Here is a 16748-nt window from a genome sequence, read left to right as displayed (position 1 = left end):
GCGCTTAGAACAGTGCTCGGCACATAGTAAGCGCTTAACAAATACCAACATTATTATTATTATTAATCCCCGCTCCGCCCCTTGTCAGCTGCGTGACTGTGGGCAAGTCACTGGGCCTCAGTGACCTCATCTGGAAAATGGGGATGAAGACTGGGAGCCTCAGGTAGGACAACCTGATGACCCTGTATCTACCCCAGCGCTTAGAACAGTGCTCGGCACATCGTAAGCGCTGAACAAATACAAACATTAACGATAATAATGATGATGGCATTTGTTCAGCGCCTACTCTGTGCCAAACTAATCAGTTGCCCCACGTGGGGCTCCCACTCTTCATCCCCATTTGAATAATAATAATGTCGGTATTTGTCAGCGCTTACTATGTGCAGAGCACTGTTCTAAGCGCTGGGGCAGATGAGGTCACTGAGGCCCAGAGAAGGGAAATCACCTGTCCTAGGTTGCAGACGAGTGGTGGAGGCGGGATTGGAACCCACCACCTGGGACTCCCAGGCCCAGACTCTTGCCACCGAGCTGCTGCTTGCATTGACCCCAGCGCTCAGTACACTGCCCGGCACCAAAGCTCCCAGCCTTGTGATTGACAGCTGCTTGTCATTGGGCGATTACCTGCAGTGGAGCCGCACCGCCTCAGGCACCGCCGCGGACAGACCCGGCCGGGCGCCAGGACCCCAGCGGCCTCGTTGCCTAGTAACCGCGCCCGCCCGTTGCCCCCGGGGCCCCTCCTGCGCATGCGCACCCCGTCCTTTCCGTCCTTTCTCCCCGCCCTACCCGTTGCTCCCTGCCCGCGCATGCGCTCAACTCCCTCCCCCCCCCCGCCCTCCCGCGCCTGCGCCTGCGCACCCCGTCCTTTCCACCCGCCCCACCCATTTCTCCCTGCCCGGGCATGCGCTTCCCTCGCTAGCCCCACCCCCGTCTGCGCATGCGCCCCCTCCCTCTCCAGCCTTTCTCGCCGCCCTTTCTCTCCAACCGCCCCACCCTTGTCTCCCCGCTCGCGCATGCGCACCCCTTCCCTTTCCCCCCCATCGCCTGCGCATGCGCGCCCCGTCCTTCCCCTCCTTTCTCCCCGCCCCACCCGTTTCTCCCCGCCCGCGCCTGCGCTCCCCTCCCTTCCCCCGCCTCCCCCGGCCTGCGCACGCGCGCCCCTTTCTCCCTCTCCTCCCTCCCCCCCCTTGCCTCGCCCGCGCATGCGCGCCCCGCGGCGTGGGCTCCGGCTCCGGCCTGCGTTTCCGGTTCCGGCCTGGGCGGCCGGGGGAGATGGCCGCGGCGGTGTCTGAGGCGGCGGAGGCGGCAGCGGCCGGGCCCGGGGCCGGGGACGAGGACTGGTAGCTTGGCCGGGGGATCCGGGGGGGGAGGCGCGGGGGTCCTCGGGGGGGGGGCGGGGCCGGCCAGGGGGGAGGGGCGCCCCGGAACCCGTGTGCGCGCGGGCGCGGGGCCGGGGGGACCGGAAAGGAGGGGACACCGCCGGGGGGCGCCCTTTCCCCGCCCCTCCCCCCCCCCGGGCCTCCTCATAGTACCATAATGTTGGTATTTGTTAAGCGCCTACTAGGTGCCGAGCACTGTTCTAAGCACTGGGGGAGATACAGGGTCATCAGGTCGTCCCACGTGGGGCTCCCAGTCTTCATCCCCATTTGACAGATGAGGGAACTGAGGCCCCGAGAAGTGAAGTGACTTGCCCACAGTCACCCAGCTGACAAGGGGCAGGGCCGGGATTCGAACCCATGACCTGTGACTCCCAAGCCCGGGCTCTTGCCACTGAGCCCCGCTGCTGCTCTAATAACGATGGGGTTCATTTCTCGATGACTCATATTCACGTAGCGTCATCGTGCAGCGATAATAGTCATGATAATAGTCATCACTGTGGTGTCTGTTCATAATGATGACGGCATTGGATAAGCCCGGGCTGGGGAGTCAGAGGTCGTGGGTTCGAATCCCGGCTCTGCCACCTGTCAGCTGGGTGACCGTGGGCAAGTCACTTCACTTCTCTGGGCCTCGGTGACCTCATCTGGAAAATGGGGATGAAGACTGGGAGCCCCATGGGGGGACAACCTGATGACCCTGGATCTACCCCTGTGTTTAGAACAGTGCTCTGCACATAGTAAGCACTTAACAAATGCCAACATTATTATTATTATTAACTTCTCTGTGCCTCAGTGACCTCATCTGTCAAATGGGGATGAAGATTGTGAGCCTCCCGTGGGCCAACCTGATGACCCTGTATCTCCCCCAGCGCTTAGAACGGTGCTCGGCACATAGTAAGCACTTAACAAATGGCACTTTCTGTACTTAGAGAAGCAACGTGGCTCCAGTGGAAAGAGCACAGGCTTTGGAGTCAGAGGTCATGGGTTCGAATCCCCACTCTGCCACTTGTCAGCTGGGTGGCCGTGGGCCAGTCACTTCGCTTCTCTGGGCCTCAGTTCCCTCATCTGGAAAATGGGGATGAAGACCGGGAGCCTCGCGTGGGACCACCTGATGACCCTGTATCTCCCCCAGTGCTTAGAACAGTGCTCTGCACATAGTAAGCGCTTCACAAATACCAACATTATTATTATTACTTTTAATGAGACGCTGTCATCTCTATCTGTTGCCAAAGTGTACATTCCAAGCACTTAGTACTGTGCTCTGCACATAGTAAGTGCTTCACAAATACCAACGTTATTAATATCATTATTATTAAGCACTTACTATGTGCCAGGCACCGTAATAAGCGCTAGGGAAGATGCAAGGTCATCAGGTTGTCCCCTGTGGGGCTCACAGTCTTCATCCCCATTTTAATAATAATGTTGGTATTTGTTAAGCGCTTACACTGTACCAAGCCCTGGTCTAAGCGCCGGGGGAGATACAAGGTTATCGGGTTGTCCCATGTGGGGCTCACAGGCTTCATCCCCATTTGACAGATAAGGTAACTGAGGCCCAGAGAAGTGAAGTGACGCACCCAAAGTCACACAGCAGGCAAGTGGCGGAGCCGGGATTAGAACCCACGACCTCTGTCTCCCGAGCCCGGGCTCTTTCCACTGAGCCACATTGCTTCTCTCTATAAGTAAATGGGGTTGGACACAGTTCCTTCCTCCTAATCAGCGAGCTCGTTGTGGGCAGGAATGTATCTGTTTGGTGTTAAAAATTGTCCTCTCCCAGGCGCTTAGTACAGTGCTTTGCACACAGTAAGCGCTCATAAGTACAATCAAATGAAGGAATGAATGTGGGGGGTTCATAGTCTCAATCCCCATTTAAAAAATGAGGTATTTGGGGCACAGAGCAGTGAAGTGACTGTCCCAAGGTCACACAGCAGACAAGTGGCTGAGCCAGGATTAGAACCCACGATCTGAGTCCTAGGCCCAGGCTCTTTCCGCTAAGAGGCTACATATTTTATATACATTTCTTAAGCACTTACTATATTATGCCAGGCACTGGACTAAGCCCTGGGGTGGGTAAAAGCGAATCAGGTTGGACCCAGTCCCTGTCCCACGTGGGGCTCACAGTCTTAAACCCCTATTTTACAGATGAGGGAACTGAGGCACAGAGAAACCAACCGATGTCTGACTTAAATCCCTCCTGATGCAGTGAAACCCCGTCTCTTTTTTTTTTTAATGGCATTTGCGCAGCGCTTACTATGTGCCAGGCACTGTACTAACCAGTGGGATAGATACCAAGGAAGCAGGTTGGACACAGTCCGTGTCCCACGTAATAATTATGGCGCTCGTTAAGCGCTTATTATGTGCCAAGCACCCGTCTATGTATTATTATTAAGTTAATAATAATGTTGGTATTTGTTAAGCGCTTACTATGTGCCGAGCACCGTTCTAAGCGCTGGGGTAGACACAGGGGAATCAGGTTGTCCCACGTGGGGCTCACAGTCTTAATTCCCATTTTACAGATGAGGTAACTGAGGCACAGAGAAGTGCCCAAAGTCACACAGCTGACAAGTGGCCGAGCCGGGATTTGAACCCATGAACTCTGACTCCAAAGCCCGTGCTCTTTCCACTGAGCCACGCTGCTTCTCTGGGTCGGACCCGGTCCCTGTCCCCCGTGGGGCTCCCAGTCTCCATCCCCATTTGTCCGATGAGGGAACCGAGGCCCAGAGAAGTGAAGCGACTTGCCCAAGGCCACACGGAAGATGTGGCAGAGCTGGGATTAGAACCCAGGACCTTCTGACTCCCGGGCCCTACCCACTATGCCACGCTGCTTCTCCCACGGGGCTCCCAGTCTCCGTCCCCATTTGACAGATGAGGGAACTGAGGCCCAGAGAAGTGAAGCGACTTGTCCAAGGTCACACAGCAGACAGGCGGGGGAGTGGGGATTAGAACCTGTGACCTTCTGACTCCCAGGCCCTGGGTTCTACTCACTAGGCCACGCTGCTTCTCGCCCCTCACTCTGCTCCACCACCCACCCAAGGTGGTAGAATATTAATAATGATGGTATTTGTTGAGCGCCTACTACTGATTCGTTCAGATTTACCGAGCGCGTACTGTGTGCAGAGCACTGTACTAAGCGCTTGGGAAGTACAACTCAGGAACAGAGAGAGACAATCCCTGCCCACAACGGGCTCAGAGGCTAGAAGGGCGGGCGAGACGGACAGCGAAACAAGAAAACGGGCATCAATAGCATCAGTATAGATAAAGAGAATTATAGATATGGCCACATCATTAATAAAATAAATAGAAAAATAAATATGTACATATATACACAAGTGCCGTGGGGAGCGGGGGGGGGGGTGGAGCAGAGGGAGGGAGTCGGGGGGCGATGGGGAGGAGGAGCAGAGGAAAATGGGGGCTCAGCTGGGAAAGCCTCCGGGAGGAGGTGAGCTCTCAGTAGGGCTTCGAAGGGGGGAAGTGTGATCGTTACCCTAGGTTGTTATTCTGTGTCCCGAGCACTGTCCTAAGCGCTGGGGTCGATACAGGGTAATCCGTTTGTCCCACAAGGGGCTCACAGTCCTTATCCCCATTTTCCAAATGACCTCATTTGGAAAGGAAGGGAAGTGACTCGCTCAGGGTGACCCAGCAGACGAGCGGCGGAGCCGGGATTAGAACCCACGTCCTCCGACTCCCAGGCCGCGCTGCTTCTCTGCAGCGGCTTAGCGAGCGTCTCCCGTCCCTCCCGTCCCTTCCCGCAGACGAAGGGGCGGCGCGGGCGTCACGGAGGGCCGGGCGCTGCGGTTTACGGGGAAGCCGCGTCCCCGTAAACCCAGTGAGTCGGGGCAGCTCAGCTCGGGTGGCCTCCTGCCACCGCCGGGCCGGTCGGCGCTCGGGGGGCGGCTGCCGCTCCTCCTGCTGCTTAACGTTTAATAATAATGTTGGTATCTATCTGTTAAGCGCTTACGCTGTGCTGAGCGCCCTTCTGAGCGCTGGGGGACATACAGGGTCATCGGGTCGTCCCACCGGAGGCTCACGGTTAATCCCCACTTTACAGACGAGGGAACGGAGGCCCAGAGAAGCGGAGTGACTCGCCCACGGTCACCCAGCTGACAAGGGGCAGAGCCGGGATTCGATCCCATGACCTCTGACTCCCAAGCCCGGGCGCTTTCCACCGAGCCACGCGGCTTCTCTTTAGTCCGCTCCCGCCGGAGGGGCCGGGCTCCTTCCTTCCGAGATGCCCGTCTCCCTCCTGAGAGGCTTCTCTCTGGCTTGAGGGACCTGTCTCCCTCCTAAATTCATTCCTTTAATAGTATTTATTGAGCGCTTACTCTGTGCAGGGCACTGTACTAAGCGCTTGGAATGGACAATTTGGCAACAGATAGAGACCGTTCCTGTCCAAAGATGGGCTCACGGTCTAATCGGTCTCCCCCCCCCGAGAGTCCTGTCTCCCCCCAGAGAGGTCTGTCTCCCCCCCCCCCGAGAGGTCTCTCTCCCGCCTGAGAGACCTATCTCTGGCCGGAGGTCGCCGTCTCCCTCCTCCCGAGCTCCCTGTCTCCCACCCGAGAGTCCTGTCTCCCCCCAGAGACATCTGTCTCCCTCTTGAGAGGCCTGTCTCTGGCCCGAGAGGCCTGTCTCCCTCCTCCTGAGGTGTCTGTCTCCCCCCAGAGAGGTCTGTCTCCACCCGAGGAGTCTATCTCTGGCTCGAGGGGCCTGTCCCCTTCCTCCCGAGGTGCGTGTCGTGGACCCGAGGGGCCTGTCTCTCTCTCGAGGGCCCTGCCTCCCGCCTGAGAGACCTATCTCTGGCTTGAGGTCGCCGTCTCCCTCCTCCCGAGGGGCCCGTCTCCCACCTGAGAGTCCTGTCTCCCCCCCCGAGACGTCTGTCTCTTTCCTGAGGGGCCTTTCTCTCTCTCGACGGGGCCCGTCTTCCTCCCGAGGCACCTGGTTCCCTAACGAGAGGTCTGGCTCCCTCCGGACAGGACCCGGCTCCCACCCGACGGGGGCCTGTCTCTCTTCTGGCGGGGGGGGGGGGGGGCCTGGCTCCCTCCCGAGAAGCTTGTCTCCCTCCTGACGGGGCCTCTCTCTCCTGACGGGACCCGTCTCTCTCCTGAGACCCCTGTCTCCCTCCTGACGCGGCCTTTCTCAATCCTGAGACCCCTGTCTCTCTCCTGACGGGGCCTATCTCTCTCTCCTGAGACCCCTGTCTCTCTCCTGATGAGGCCTGTCTCCCTGCTGAGGTGCCCGTCTCCCTCCTGAGGCACCTGTCTCCTTCCTGAGACCCCTTTCTCCTTCCCGAGACCCCTTTCTCCCTCCTGACGGGGCCTATCTCTCTCACGAGGTGCCCGTCTCTCTCCTGAGACCCCTGTCTCCCTCCTGACGGGGCCTATCTCTCTCACGAGGTGCCCGTCTCTCTCCTGAGACCCCTGTCTCCCCCCTGACGGGGCCTTTCTCACTCCTGAAACACCTGTCTCTCTCCCGACGGGGCCCGTCTCCCTCCTGAGGCACCTGTCTCCTTCCCGAGACCCCTTTCTCCCTCCTGACGGGGCCTATCTCTCTCACGAGGTGCCCGTCTCTCTCCTGAGACCCCTGTCTCCCTCCTGACGGGGCCTGTCTCTGTCCTGAGGGGCAGGGCCGTCTCTCTCCCGAGGAGATTGCCTCCCTCTTGACGGGGCCCGTCTCTCTCCTGATGGGACTTGTCTCTCTCCCGAGACACCCGTCTCCCTCCCGACGGGACCCGTCTCTCTCCCGACGGGGCCCTTCTCTCTCCCGACGAGGCTATCTCTCTCCCGACGAGACTCTCTCTCTCCCGGACTGTCTCCCTCCTGGACGCCCGTCTCCAGTCCCCCCTCCCCACTTAAACCTTCCCATGACGATGAGCCCCGTGAAGGCCGGGGACCGTGTTCCCACCTGCGTAGTTTCTCCCGGCATTCAGTCCAGTGCTCCGCACACGGTAAGTGCCGAAATGATACCTTTCTCGCTACTGCCCGCCCCGGACCAGCTGGACCCGGCCTGACTCTAGCATAAGTTGCTTGGGAGAGCGAATCAGTAGTATTCATTCATTCGATAGTATCTACCGAGCGCTTCCTATGTGCAGAGCACTGTACTAAGCGCTTGGAACGTGCTTACGCCGGGCGGGGCGCCGTCGTCGGGGCTCGAGAGTCAGAGGTCGTGGGTTCGAATCCCGGCTCTGCCACGTGTCAACTGTGGGGACTTGGGGCGAGTCACTTCACCACTCTGGGCCTCAGTGACCTCATCTGGAAAATGGGGATGAAGACTGGGAGCCCCTGGGACAACCTGATCACCTTGTATCCCCCCCAGCGCTTGGAACGGTGCTTTGCACGTAGGAAGCGCACGGTCTCCCGGGCGCCGAGCGCTTTACGGAGCACGTGGGAGAGGACAGTAGAGTCAGGGGACAGGTTCCTCACCCTCGAGGAGTTCGCTCATTCATTCGAGCGTATTTATTGAGCGCCTGCTGTGGGCAGAGCACCGGACTACGCGCTAGGGAAGTACAGCCGGAGTCGACGGCCTACTGTGTGCTGAGCGCTTGGGAGACTCCCACAGAGCTAACGGACAAGCTCCAGACTGTAAGTTCGCTGTGGGCAGGGAATGTGGCGCTCTCCCAACCGCTTAGTACAGTGCCCTGCACGCAGTAAGCGCTCAATAAATACGACTGACAGGGCCCCGTAAGGAGCCGACAGCCTACTGTGTATCGACCCCTTTGGAGAGTCCAATAGAGCTAGCGGAGAAGGTCCCTGCCCTGAAGGAGCTGACGGTCTGTTGGGTGCAGAGCGCTGCACTGAGCGCCCGAGTACGACAGAGATACCAGACAAGGTGCCGTCGAGAAGCGGCGCGGCTCAGTGGAACGAGCCCGGGCCGGGGAGTCGGAGGCCGTGGGTTCTAATCCCGGCTCCGCCCCCTGTCTGCTGTGTGACCTTGGGCGGGTCACTTCACATCTCTGGGTTTGGGAGTCCGAGGTCATGGGTTCGAATCCCGGCTCTACCACCTGGCAGCCGTGTGACCGTGGGCGAGTCGCTTCGCTTCTCTGTGCCTCAGTCCCCTCATCTGGAAAATGGGGATTAACCGGGAGCCTCACGCGGGACGACCCGATGACCCCGTATCTCCCCCCGGCGCTTAGAACGGCGCTCTGCGCATAGTAAGCGCTTAACGAATACCAACATTATCATCTCTGGGCCTCGGTGGCCTCATCTGTCAAATGGGGATGGAGACCGTGAGCCCCCCGGGGGCCGTCCCGATGGCCCTGGATCGACCCCAGCGTTTAGAACGGGGCCCGGCACGCAGTAGGCGCTTAACGGATACCGTCCTCCCCCTCCTCCTCATCGCCTCTCTCCTCTCCCCGCAGGGTCCTGCCTTCCGAGGTGGAGGTGCTGGAGTCCATCTACCTGGACGAGCTACGCGTGGAGCGGGGGGACGGCGGGTGCGTCCGGCGGGGGCGTCCCGGGGGGTCCGGGGGAGGGCCGGGGGGCGGGGAGGGAGGACCGCCCCCCGGCCCCCGGCCCACCCGCCCCCAGCTCTCCCCCTCCGCCCTCCGCCCTCCGCAGGTCGGCGGCCTGGGAGATCTGCGTCACCCTGCATCCCGCCACCGCCGAGGACCACGACTCCCAGTTCGTCTGTTTGACCCTGGTGCTGCTGGTCTCCCCGCAGGTAAGGGCCGCCGGGCCAGCCCCCCGGCCCGGGGGCATCGGCGGCTCCGTCCGGGGCCCCGGTCGACCCGGCGAGCGCTCGCCGCGGCGCTCGATAAGTACCGTCGGATGAGTGAGTGACCGCGGGGAGGGGGCGGCGTGGTGGGGAATGAATGATCAGCCACGATGATGATCGGCGGAGAGAGGCCGGGCCTGCGAGTCGGAGGGACTCGGGGCCTCCTCCCGGCTCCGCCCCCGGTCCCCTGGGTCACCTGGGGGGAGTCGCTTTGGGTTCGAATCCCGGCTCCGCCACCTGTCAGCTGTGTGACCGTGGGCGAGTCACTTCACTTCTCTGGGCCTCGGTGACCTCATCTGGAAAATGGGGACTGTGAGCCCCACGTGGGACAACCTCATCGCCTTGCATCCACCCCAGCGCCTAGAAAGGTGCTCGGCGCATAGTAAGCGCTCAACGAACACCATATACAAACAAACGTGGGACAGGGACCGCGTCCAACCCGAGCATCTCGAACCTACGTCAGTACGGTGCCCGGCACGTAGCAAGCGCTTAACGGATGCCACAGAGGTCATTAATCGTCACGCTTGTGACGGACACGTCTGGACCAATAATAATAATAACGTTGGTATTTGTTAAGCGCTTACTATGGGCCGAGCACCGTTCTAAACGCCGGGGTAGACACAGGGGAATCAGGTTGTCCCACGTGGGGCTCACGGTCTTCATCCCCATTTTACAGATGAGGGAACTGAGGCACCGAGAAGTGAAGTGACTCGCCCAAAGTCACACAGCTGGCAAGTGGCAGAGCCGGGGTTTGAACCCATGACCTCTGACTCCAAAGCCCGTGCTCTTTCCGGTGAGCCACGCCACTCGATCGGTCGTGGCAGAGAGCCAGAGGCCGGGTGGAGGTGGGGGTTTATCGATCAATCCCGGGTTGACGGAACAACGGTTCCAGTCCCGCCGTCCGTTCGGTCGTATTTATTGAGCGCCGACTGTGTGCGGAGCACCGGGCTGAACGCTCGGAAAGTCCAGTTCGGCGGTGAAGAGAGACAGTCCCTGCCCAGACAGGCCGCCGGGTCTCTTCTTCTCGCTCCCCCTCCCCGCCGAGCCGTCTTGGTGCCCCCCAGAGAGAGAAGAGACGGCCCCGCCCTGACACCCCCCCCCCCCTTCCACCAGTACCCCGATGAAGCCCCCGAGATCTCCATCCGGAACCCCCGAGGGCTGTCCGATGAGCAGATCCACAAGTGAGCGGGGGCGCCTGGGGGTGGGGGGCCGGGGGGACCGGCGGGCGGGGGCGGGAGGGGGGGCGGGCAGAGCGTCGCACGGCAGAGTGTCGCAGCCCCGACCCCGACCTGTCCCGGCAGGATTTCCCAGACGCTGAGCCAGGTGGCCGAAGCCGGGCGAGGCAGCGCCGTCCTCTACGAGCTCATCGAGGTAAGAGGTGAGCCGGGCCCCGGGCCCCGGGTCGCCCCGCGACCCTCCGGGGCTGGCTCCCGCCGCCCCGCCAGCCGCCGCCACCCCGCACCCCCCGGGGCCCCGTCCCCGTCCCCGTCCCCAGGGCTTTCGGGATGAGGAGCCGAGAGTCCGGGCCCCCGGCGGGCCGGACTCCTTGGGCTAGAGGGATCCCGGGGTGGGGATGGAGCTGAAACGTCCCCCGGCTTCCCGGTGGGTTGACCGATTCCTAGACCCAGTCTGTGTTCCCTCTCCTCCTCTCCCTTTCTCCCTCCTCCCCCTTCCTTTCTCCATCTTCCTTTCTTCCTCCCTCCCATCCCTCTCCCTTTCTTCCCTTCTCCCTCTCTTCCTCCCTCTCTTTCCTTTCCCTTCCTCCTCCCTTCCTTTCCCACTCTTCCTCTTGTCCCTCTCCTTCTCCCCTTTTCCCCCTCTTCCTCTCTCCTTACCTTCCTCTCCCTTCTCCCCCTCCTCCTCTCTTCCTCTCCCCCCTTTCCCTCTCTTCCCTTCTCCACCCCTCCCTCTCCCCTTTTCTCCCCCTCTTCCTCTCCCCTTCCCTCCCTCTCCCTTCTCCCCCTCCTCCTCTCTTCCTCTCCCCCCTCTCCCCCTCTTCCTTTCTCCCCCCGACCTCTCTTCCTCTTCCCCCTCTCTTCCCCTCCTCCTCCCCCTCTCCCTTTTCCCTCCTCCTCTCTTCCTCTCCCCCCTTGCCTCTCTTCCCTTCTCTCCCTCCTCCCTTTCCCTCTCTTCCCTTTCCCCCTCCGCCTCTCTTCCTCTCTCCCTCCACCTCTCTCTCCCTCTCCCCTTTTCTCCCTCTCTCCCCGCCTCCCCCCCTTCCCTCTCTCCCTCTCCTGGGCCGAGGAGGGTCACGGAAAAGGGTCTCCCCAACCCCTCTCTAAGCCCAGATTTTGTTTTTTTTAATGGCGCTTATTAAGCACTTACCACGTGCCAGGCTCTATACCGAGCGTTGGGGTAGATAGAAGATAAAATCGGGTCGGACACAGTCCGCGTCCCACCAGGTGGGGCTCAGGTGAGGGAACCCGAGGCCCGGTGAAGTGACTCGCCCGGGGGTCACGCAGCAGACCCGTGGCGGAATGGGGTTTAAAATCCAGGTCCTTCCGACTGCCGGGCCCCGGGCCGCTTCCCGATCCCATCCCTCCCACCCCCGTGGGGAGGTTCTTCCCTCTGTCTAACCGTCATCCCTCCGGCCGCCGTCTGGGAGCTGCCGGGGCCGGGGGCCCGAGGCCCAGGGAGACCCAAGCCCTCAAGTTACGCTTTCCTTCCCTCCCCGATGGAATAACAACAGCTGCGGGCCTGGTTAAATGCTTAGTGGGTGCCGAGCGCCGTCCTGAGCGCTGGGGGAGACGACCAGGCGATGAGTGTCGGGAGAAGCAGCGCGGCCTAGCGGGTAGAGCCGGGGCCCGGGAGTCAGAGGACCTGGGTTCTAGTCCCGGCTCCGCCACTCGTCCGCCCGTCCGTGACCGCGGGCGAGTCGTTTCACTTCCGTCGTTCGATCGTATTTGTTTCGGTGGTATCTAGTGAGCGCTTCCTGCGTGCAGAGCACTGTACCGAGCGCTTGGAAAGTACAATCCGGCAGCGCTCCCCTGGGCCTCGGTTCCCTCATCTGGAAGACGGGGATTAGGATCGGGAGCCCCATGGGGGACAGGGACGGGGTCCAACCTGATTAGCTTGGATCCGGAGGAAGCAGGGCGGCTCAGTGGCTAGAGCCCGGGCCTGGGAGTCAGAGGACCTGGGTTCTAATCCCGGCCTCGGGCGGGTCGCCTCCCTTCTCTGGGTCTCGGTTCCCTCGTCTGTAAAACCGGGGGGGGGGGGGGTGTGAGTCTGTGAGCCCCATGTGGTCCCCAGTGCTTAGAACAGTGCTTGGCACATAGCATGTGCTTAACGAGTACTTTAATAATAATAATGGCGGCGTTCGTTAAGCGCTTACTATGTGCCAAGCACTGTTCTGAGCGCTGGAGAGGATACAAGGTCATCGGGTTGTCCCACGTGGGGCTCCCGGCCTTCGTCCCCATTTTCCAGATGAGGGGACGGAGGCGCAGAGAAGTGAAGTGACTTGCCCCAAGCTGACAAGCGGCGGAGGGGGGATTTGAACCCGCGACCTCTGACTCCCAAGCCCGGGCTCTTTCCACTGAGCCCCGCGGCTTAGTGCCCGGCCCATAGGAAGCGCTTGACGAATACCACGAAGAAGCCAAGCCAGCGTGAGCCCCTTGAGGGACGGGGGACCGTGTCGAATTCCCATCGGTGGATTCTCTCCAAGTGCTTAGCACAGCGCCCCGCACTCAGAGCTCGGTAAATCCCATTGCTCCACAGCCCCCGTCCCGCGTGGGGCTCGGCGGCTCGGGGGAAGAACTCCCCATTGAACAGACGAGGAAACCGAGGCCCGGAGAAGTGCAGCGACTAGGCCGGGGTCACGCCGCCGGCAAGCGGCAGAGCCGCGATTAGACCCCGAGCCCGTCGCCGGGGGTCTCTCTCCGTTGCCCGACTGGCCGTTCCGAGCGCTCGGTACAGTGCTCTGCGCACAGTGAGCGCTCAGTAGATACCGCTGAACGAACGAGGCCGGGGTCTCCGGACGCTGGCCCCGGTGGCAAGAGCGGGGGTTTGGAAGTCAGGGGTCCTGTGTTCTAATCCCGCCTCCGCCCCTCGTGTGCCGCGGGACCTTGGGCGAGTCACCTGGCTCTTCCGGGCCTCCGTTGCCTCGTCCGCAAAACGGGGGTGAGGACCGGGAGCCCCAAGCGGGACGGGGACCGGGTCCAACCTGACGACCTAGCGCTTAGAACAGTCCTTCGCGCACACTGAGCACTTAACGTATCATCATTAATTCTTCTTCTTCTTCTTCTTCTCCTCACCCCTGGGTCGGGGGTCTCTCGTCTCTCCCGCCGCAGAAGGGGAAGGAGATCCTCACGCACAACAATGTCCCGCACGGGCAGTGCGTCATCTGCCTCTACGGCTTCCAGGTGAGGGTCGCGGCGGGGAGGGGGCCGGGACCGGGCACGCCTTTCATTCATTCGATCGTATTTATTGGGCGCTCACCGTGTGCCGAGCACTGGACTAAGCGCTTGGAATGGACAGGTCACCTGAGTCGGCCCCGGGCGGAGCGGGGAGGGGGGCGGAGAATGGAGGACTCCCAGGGTGGGCGCATTCAGTGGTATTTATTGAGCGCTTCCCGTGTGCAGAGCACTGTACCGAGCGCCCGGGAGACTCGTGCATCCATCCAGGCGTATTTCTCGAGCGCTGCGTGCCGAGCGCCCGGGAGACTCACGCATCCACCCAGGCGTGCGTCCTGAGCGCCGACTAGGTGCCGGGCGCCGCGCCTCACGGATCCCGACGGCGGCGGGTCCCTCCCCCGCCCCCGCCGGGAAGCCCTCCCGGATTGGGGCCGACTCCCCCCGCCCCCCCGCCTCTGCAGGAGAAGGAGGCCTTCACCAAGACCCCCTGTTATCACTACTTCCACTGCCACTGCCTGGCCCGCTACATCCAGCACATGGAAGAGGAAATCCGGGCCCGCCGGGAGGAGGAGGACCGGCAGCAGCAGCAGCCGCCGCCGGCCCCCGACCAGGCACGGAGCCCCCCCCGCCCCGTCCCCGTCCCCCCCCCCCCGCCGGCCCCGGCGCGGGAATCGGCCTCGGCTCCGGGGGCCCCCGCCGCGGGCCGGGGAGTCGGAGGGCGTGGGTTCTGATCCCGCCTCCGCCGCTGGGTGACTCCGGACCGGTCGCTTCGCTTCTCTGGGCCTCGGCGACCCGGGCTGGAAAATGGGGATGGAGACCGGGAGCCCCGCGGGGGGACGACCTCACCGCCTCGTATCTACGCAGCGCGTGGAACGGCGCTCGGCGCGTAGCGAGGGCTTAACGGATACCGTCGCCGTCGTCACCGTCGAATCGTTATCAGCGAGCAGCAGCGTGGAAGGGGCCCCGGCTGGGGAGTCGGAGGACGTGGGTTCTGATCCCGGCCCCGCCGCCTCCACGCGCTCAGAACGGTGCCCGGCGCATAGTAAGCGCTCAACGGATGCCGTCGTCGCCACTGTCTGCCGTGCGACCTCGGGCGAGCCGCTTGGCTTCTCTGGGCCTCGGTGACCTCCGCCGGGAAATGGGGACGGAGACCCTGAGCCCCTCGTGGGACCACCCGACGACCCTGTATCTCCCCCGGCGCTTACGACAGCGCTCGGCGCAGACTGAGCGCTTAACGGCGTCGTCGGCGTCATCACGATGGTATCTGTTAAGCGCGCGCTCTGTTCTAAGCGCTGGGGGATACGAAGTGAGGCTCACCGTTTTAATCCCCGTTCTCCAGGGGAGGGAACCGACTCGCCCGAGGTCACGCAGCCGACGGGCGGCGGAGCCGGGATCGGAACCCGTGACCTCCGACTCCCAGGCCCGGGCCCCTGCCACCGAGCCGCGCCGCGTCGTCGTCGTCGCTGTACTAGGCACCGGGGCGGGTAGAAGCGAACGAGGCCAGCCCGTCCCGCACGGGTCGCGCCGTCCTGATCGCAAGCCAGGCGACCTGGCCGAGGTCACCCGGCGGAGGAGTGGCGGGGTCAGGATTAGGACCCAGGTCCTCCCGGCGCCCGGGCCGTAGCCGCTCGGTAGAGCGCCGGGGGTGGCGCCGGGGGAGACCCGACGGCCGCGGGAGCTCGGGGTCCCCCGTCGCCTCTCCGGGAGAGAGGCGGCGCGGGCGGGGGCGGGCCGGGGCGCGCGGGCGGGGGCGCGCTAATCCCCGCGTCCGCCCGCCCCGGCAGGGCCCGGCCGTGCAGTGCCCCGTGTGCCGGGAGCCGCTGGCCTACGACCTGGCCGCCCTGCGGGCCGCCCCGCCGCCCCAGCACCCCGCGGTAAGTCGTCCCCCGCTCGGGGGGGGGGGAGGGGGGGCGGCCGCCCCGGGGCCCGGCCCCCCGCCCCCGGCCGGGCCTGACCCCCGGCCCCCGCCCGGCCCCCCGCGCAGGAGCCCTACCGGCCGGACGCGGACAGCCTGCGGCGCCAGCGGGAACGGCAGAGGCTCTTCCGGCGGCAGCAGCGGCGAGGGGGCATCATCGACCCCGAAGCCGAACGCAACCGCTACTTCATCAGCCTCCAGCAGGTCAGGCCTCCTCCCTCCCCTGGCCCCGGACGCCGGCCCCCTCCCCCGGCTCCCCTCCGGGCCCGGCTCCGGACGGGTCCCTCCCCTGCTCCCGGCCCCGGCCCCGAGCCCGGACCTCGCTCTGCTCCCGGCCCGGTTCCGGAAAAGTCCCTCCCCCGCTCCCGGCCCGGATCCTCCCCTGCTCCGGACGGGTCCCTCTCCCGCTCCCGGGCCCGGCCGGGTCCCGCCGCGGTCGGGCCCGGCCCGGCGCCGGGTTCGGACGGAGCCCGGGGAGGCGGGGGGGGCCGCGGGGGTCTCCGGCCCCCCCCCCGACCGCCTCCTCTCCTCCTCTCGCCCCCCCCCCCCCCTTCAGCCTCCCGCTCCCGCGGAGCCCGCCCCCGCCGCGGACGGCCCCGAGGACCCCCGCCCGGAAGCCGCCGTCGCCGCCGCCCGGCCCCCCGCGGAGCGGCCGGAGGGGGACCGGCGGGGGGCGGGCGAGGCGCGGGCCGCCGAGACGGACGCCCACTGGCCCGGCCCGGGGTCCGGGCGCCGGCGGGGCGGGGGGACCCCCGGCCCGCCCGGCCCCGGCCGCCCCCTCAGGGAGCCCCCCACGGACCGCGAGGCGGAGGCCCGGGGGCGGGCCGGGGAGAAGGGACCCCCGCCCCGCCGGAACTGGGACTGCGGGCGATGGGGGCGGTGCGGGGGCCGCGCCCCCCCCGCCTCCTCCTACCCCCGTCCGCCCGCCCGGGGCCGGGGGCCCGTGCGGCCCGGCCCGCGCCGGGAGCCCCCCGGCCCGGACCCGGAGAAATAAAGAGCGTTGGCCCGGCCCCGCCCCCTCTCTGCTCCCCCCGCCCCGCCGCGCCCACCACCCCGGCGGAGGGACGGGGAAGCTCGGGGGGAAGCCCCCGCTCCGGCCGCTCCACCTGCCCGGGGACGGGGCCCGGAAAGGTGCACGGGTCGCAGGGTTACGGGAGAGCGACGACCGTGCTTCCGGCTAAGCGCCCGCCCGGGGCGCCGGGGTGGACTGCACGCTGACGATTAGGGCATCTCCAAGGCCCTTACCACGGGCCCGGCGCCGTCGCGAGCCCCGGAGCAGATGCAAGCCCGGCGGGTTATCCCACCCGGGGCTCACGGTCCCCACGGCCATGCTACGGAAGAGGCGACCGAGGCCCGGGGAAGCGACCGGCCCGGGGAGCCCGGGGTTAGAACCCGCGGCCTCTCGAG

The 16748-nt window shown here is 64.2% G+C and overlaps 2 protein-coding genes across 4 annotated transcripts in view; one reads left to right on the top strand and one right to left on the bottom strand.

Annotated features, from left to right (window-relative positions):
* The window catches only part of STK36 (serine/threonine kinase 36), a 54216-nt gene extending 53501 nt beyond the window's left edge, over nucleotides 1-715 (bottom strand). For all 3 annotated transcript variants that reach the window (XM_029073671.2, XM_029073684.2, XM_029073698.2), the window contains exon 1: nucleotides 622-715. The gene's annotated coding sequence lies outside the window, so the exon portion shown is untranslated. The remainder of the gene's footprint in view (nucleotides 1-621) is intronic.
* Nucleotides 716-1248: 533 nt separating this feature from the next.
* On the top strand, nucleotides 1249-16522 carry RNF25 (ring finger protein 25). Its single transcript, XM_029063108.2, has 11 exons — nucleotides 1249-1337; nucleotides 8722-8796; nucleotides 8921-9023; nucleotides 10191-10258; nucleotides 10379-10448; nucleotides 13364-13435; nucleotides 13888-14037; nucleotides 15211-15300; nucleotides 15411-15545; nucleotides 15898-16081; nucleotides 16488-16522. The coding sequence occupies exons 1-11, from the start codon at nucleotides 1270-1272 to the stop codon at nucleotides 16520-16522; spliced, it is 1050 nt and encodes a 349-aa protein (XP_028918941.1). The 5' UTR covers nucleotides 1249-1269.
* The last annotated feature ends 226 nt before the right edge of the window (nucleotides 16523-16748 follow it).

This window comes from Ornithorhynchus anatinus, chromosome 1 (assembly GCF_004115215.2).
Source record: "Ornithorhynchus anatinus isolate Pmale09 chromosome 1, mOrnAna1.pri.v4, whole genome shotgun sequence".
NCBI lineage: Eukaryota > Metazoa > Chordata > Mammalia > Monotremata > Ornithorhynchidae > Ornithorhynchus > Ornithorhynchus anatinus.
This window is presented reverse-complemented; position numbering and strand designations above follow the sequence as displayed.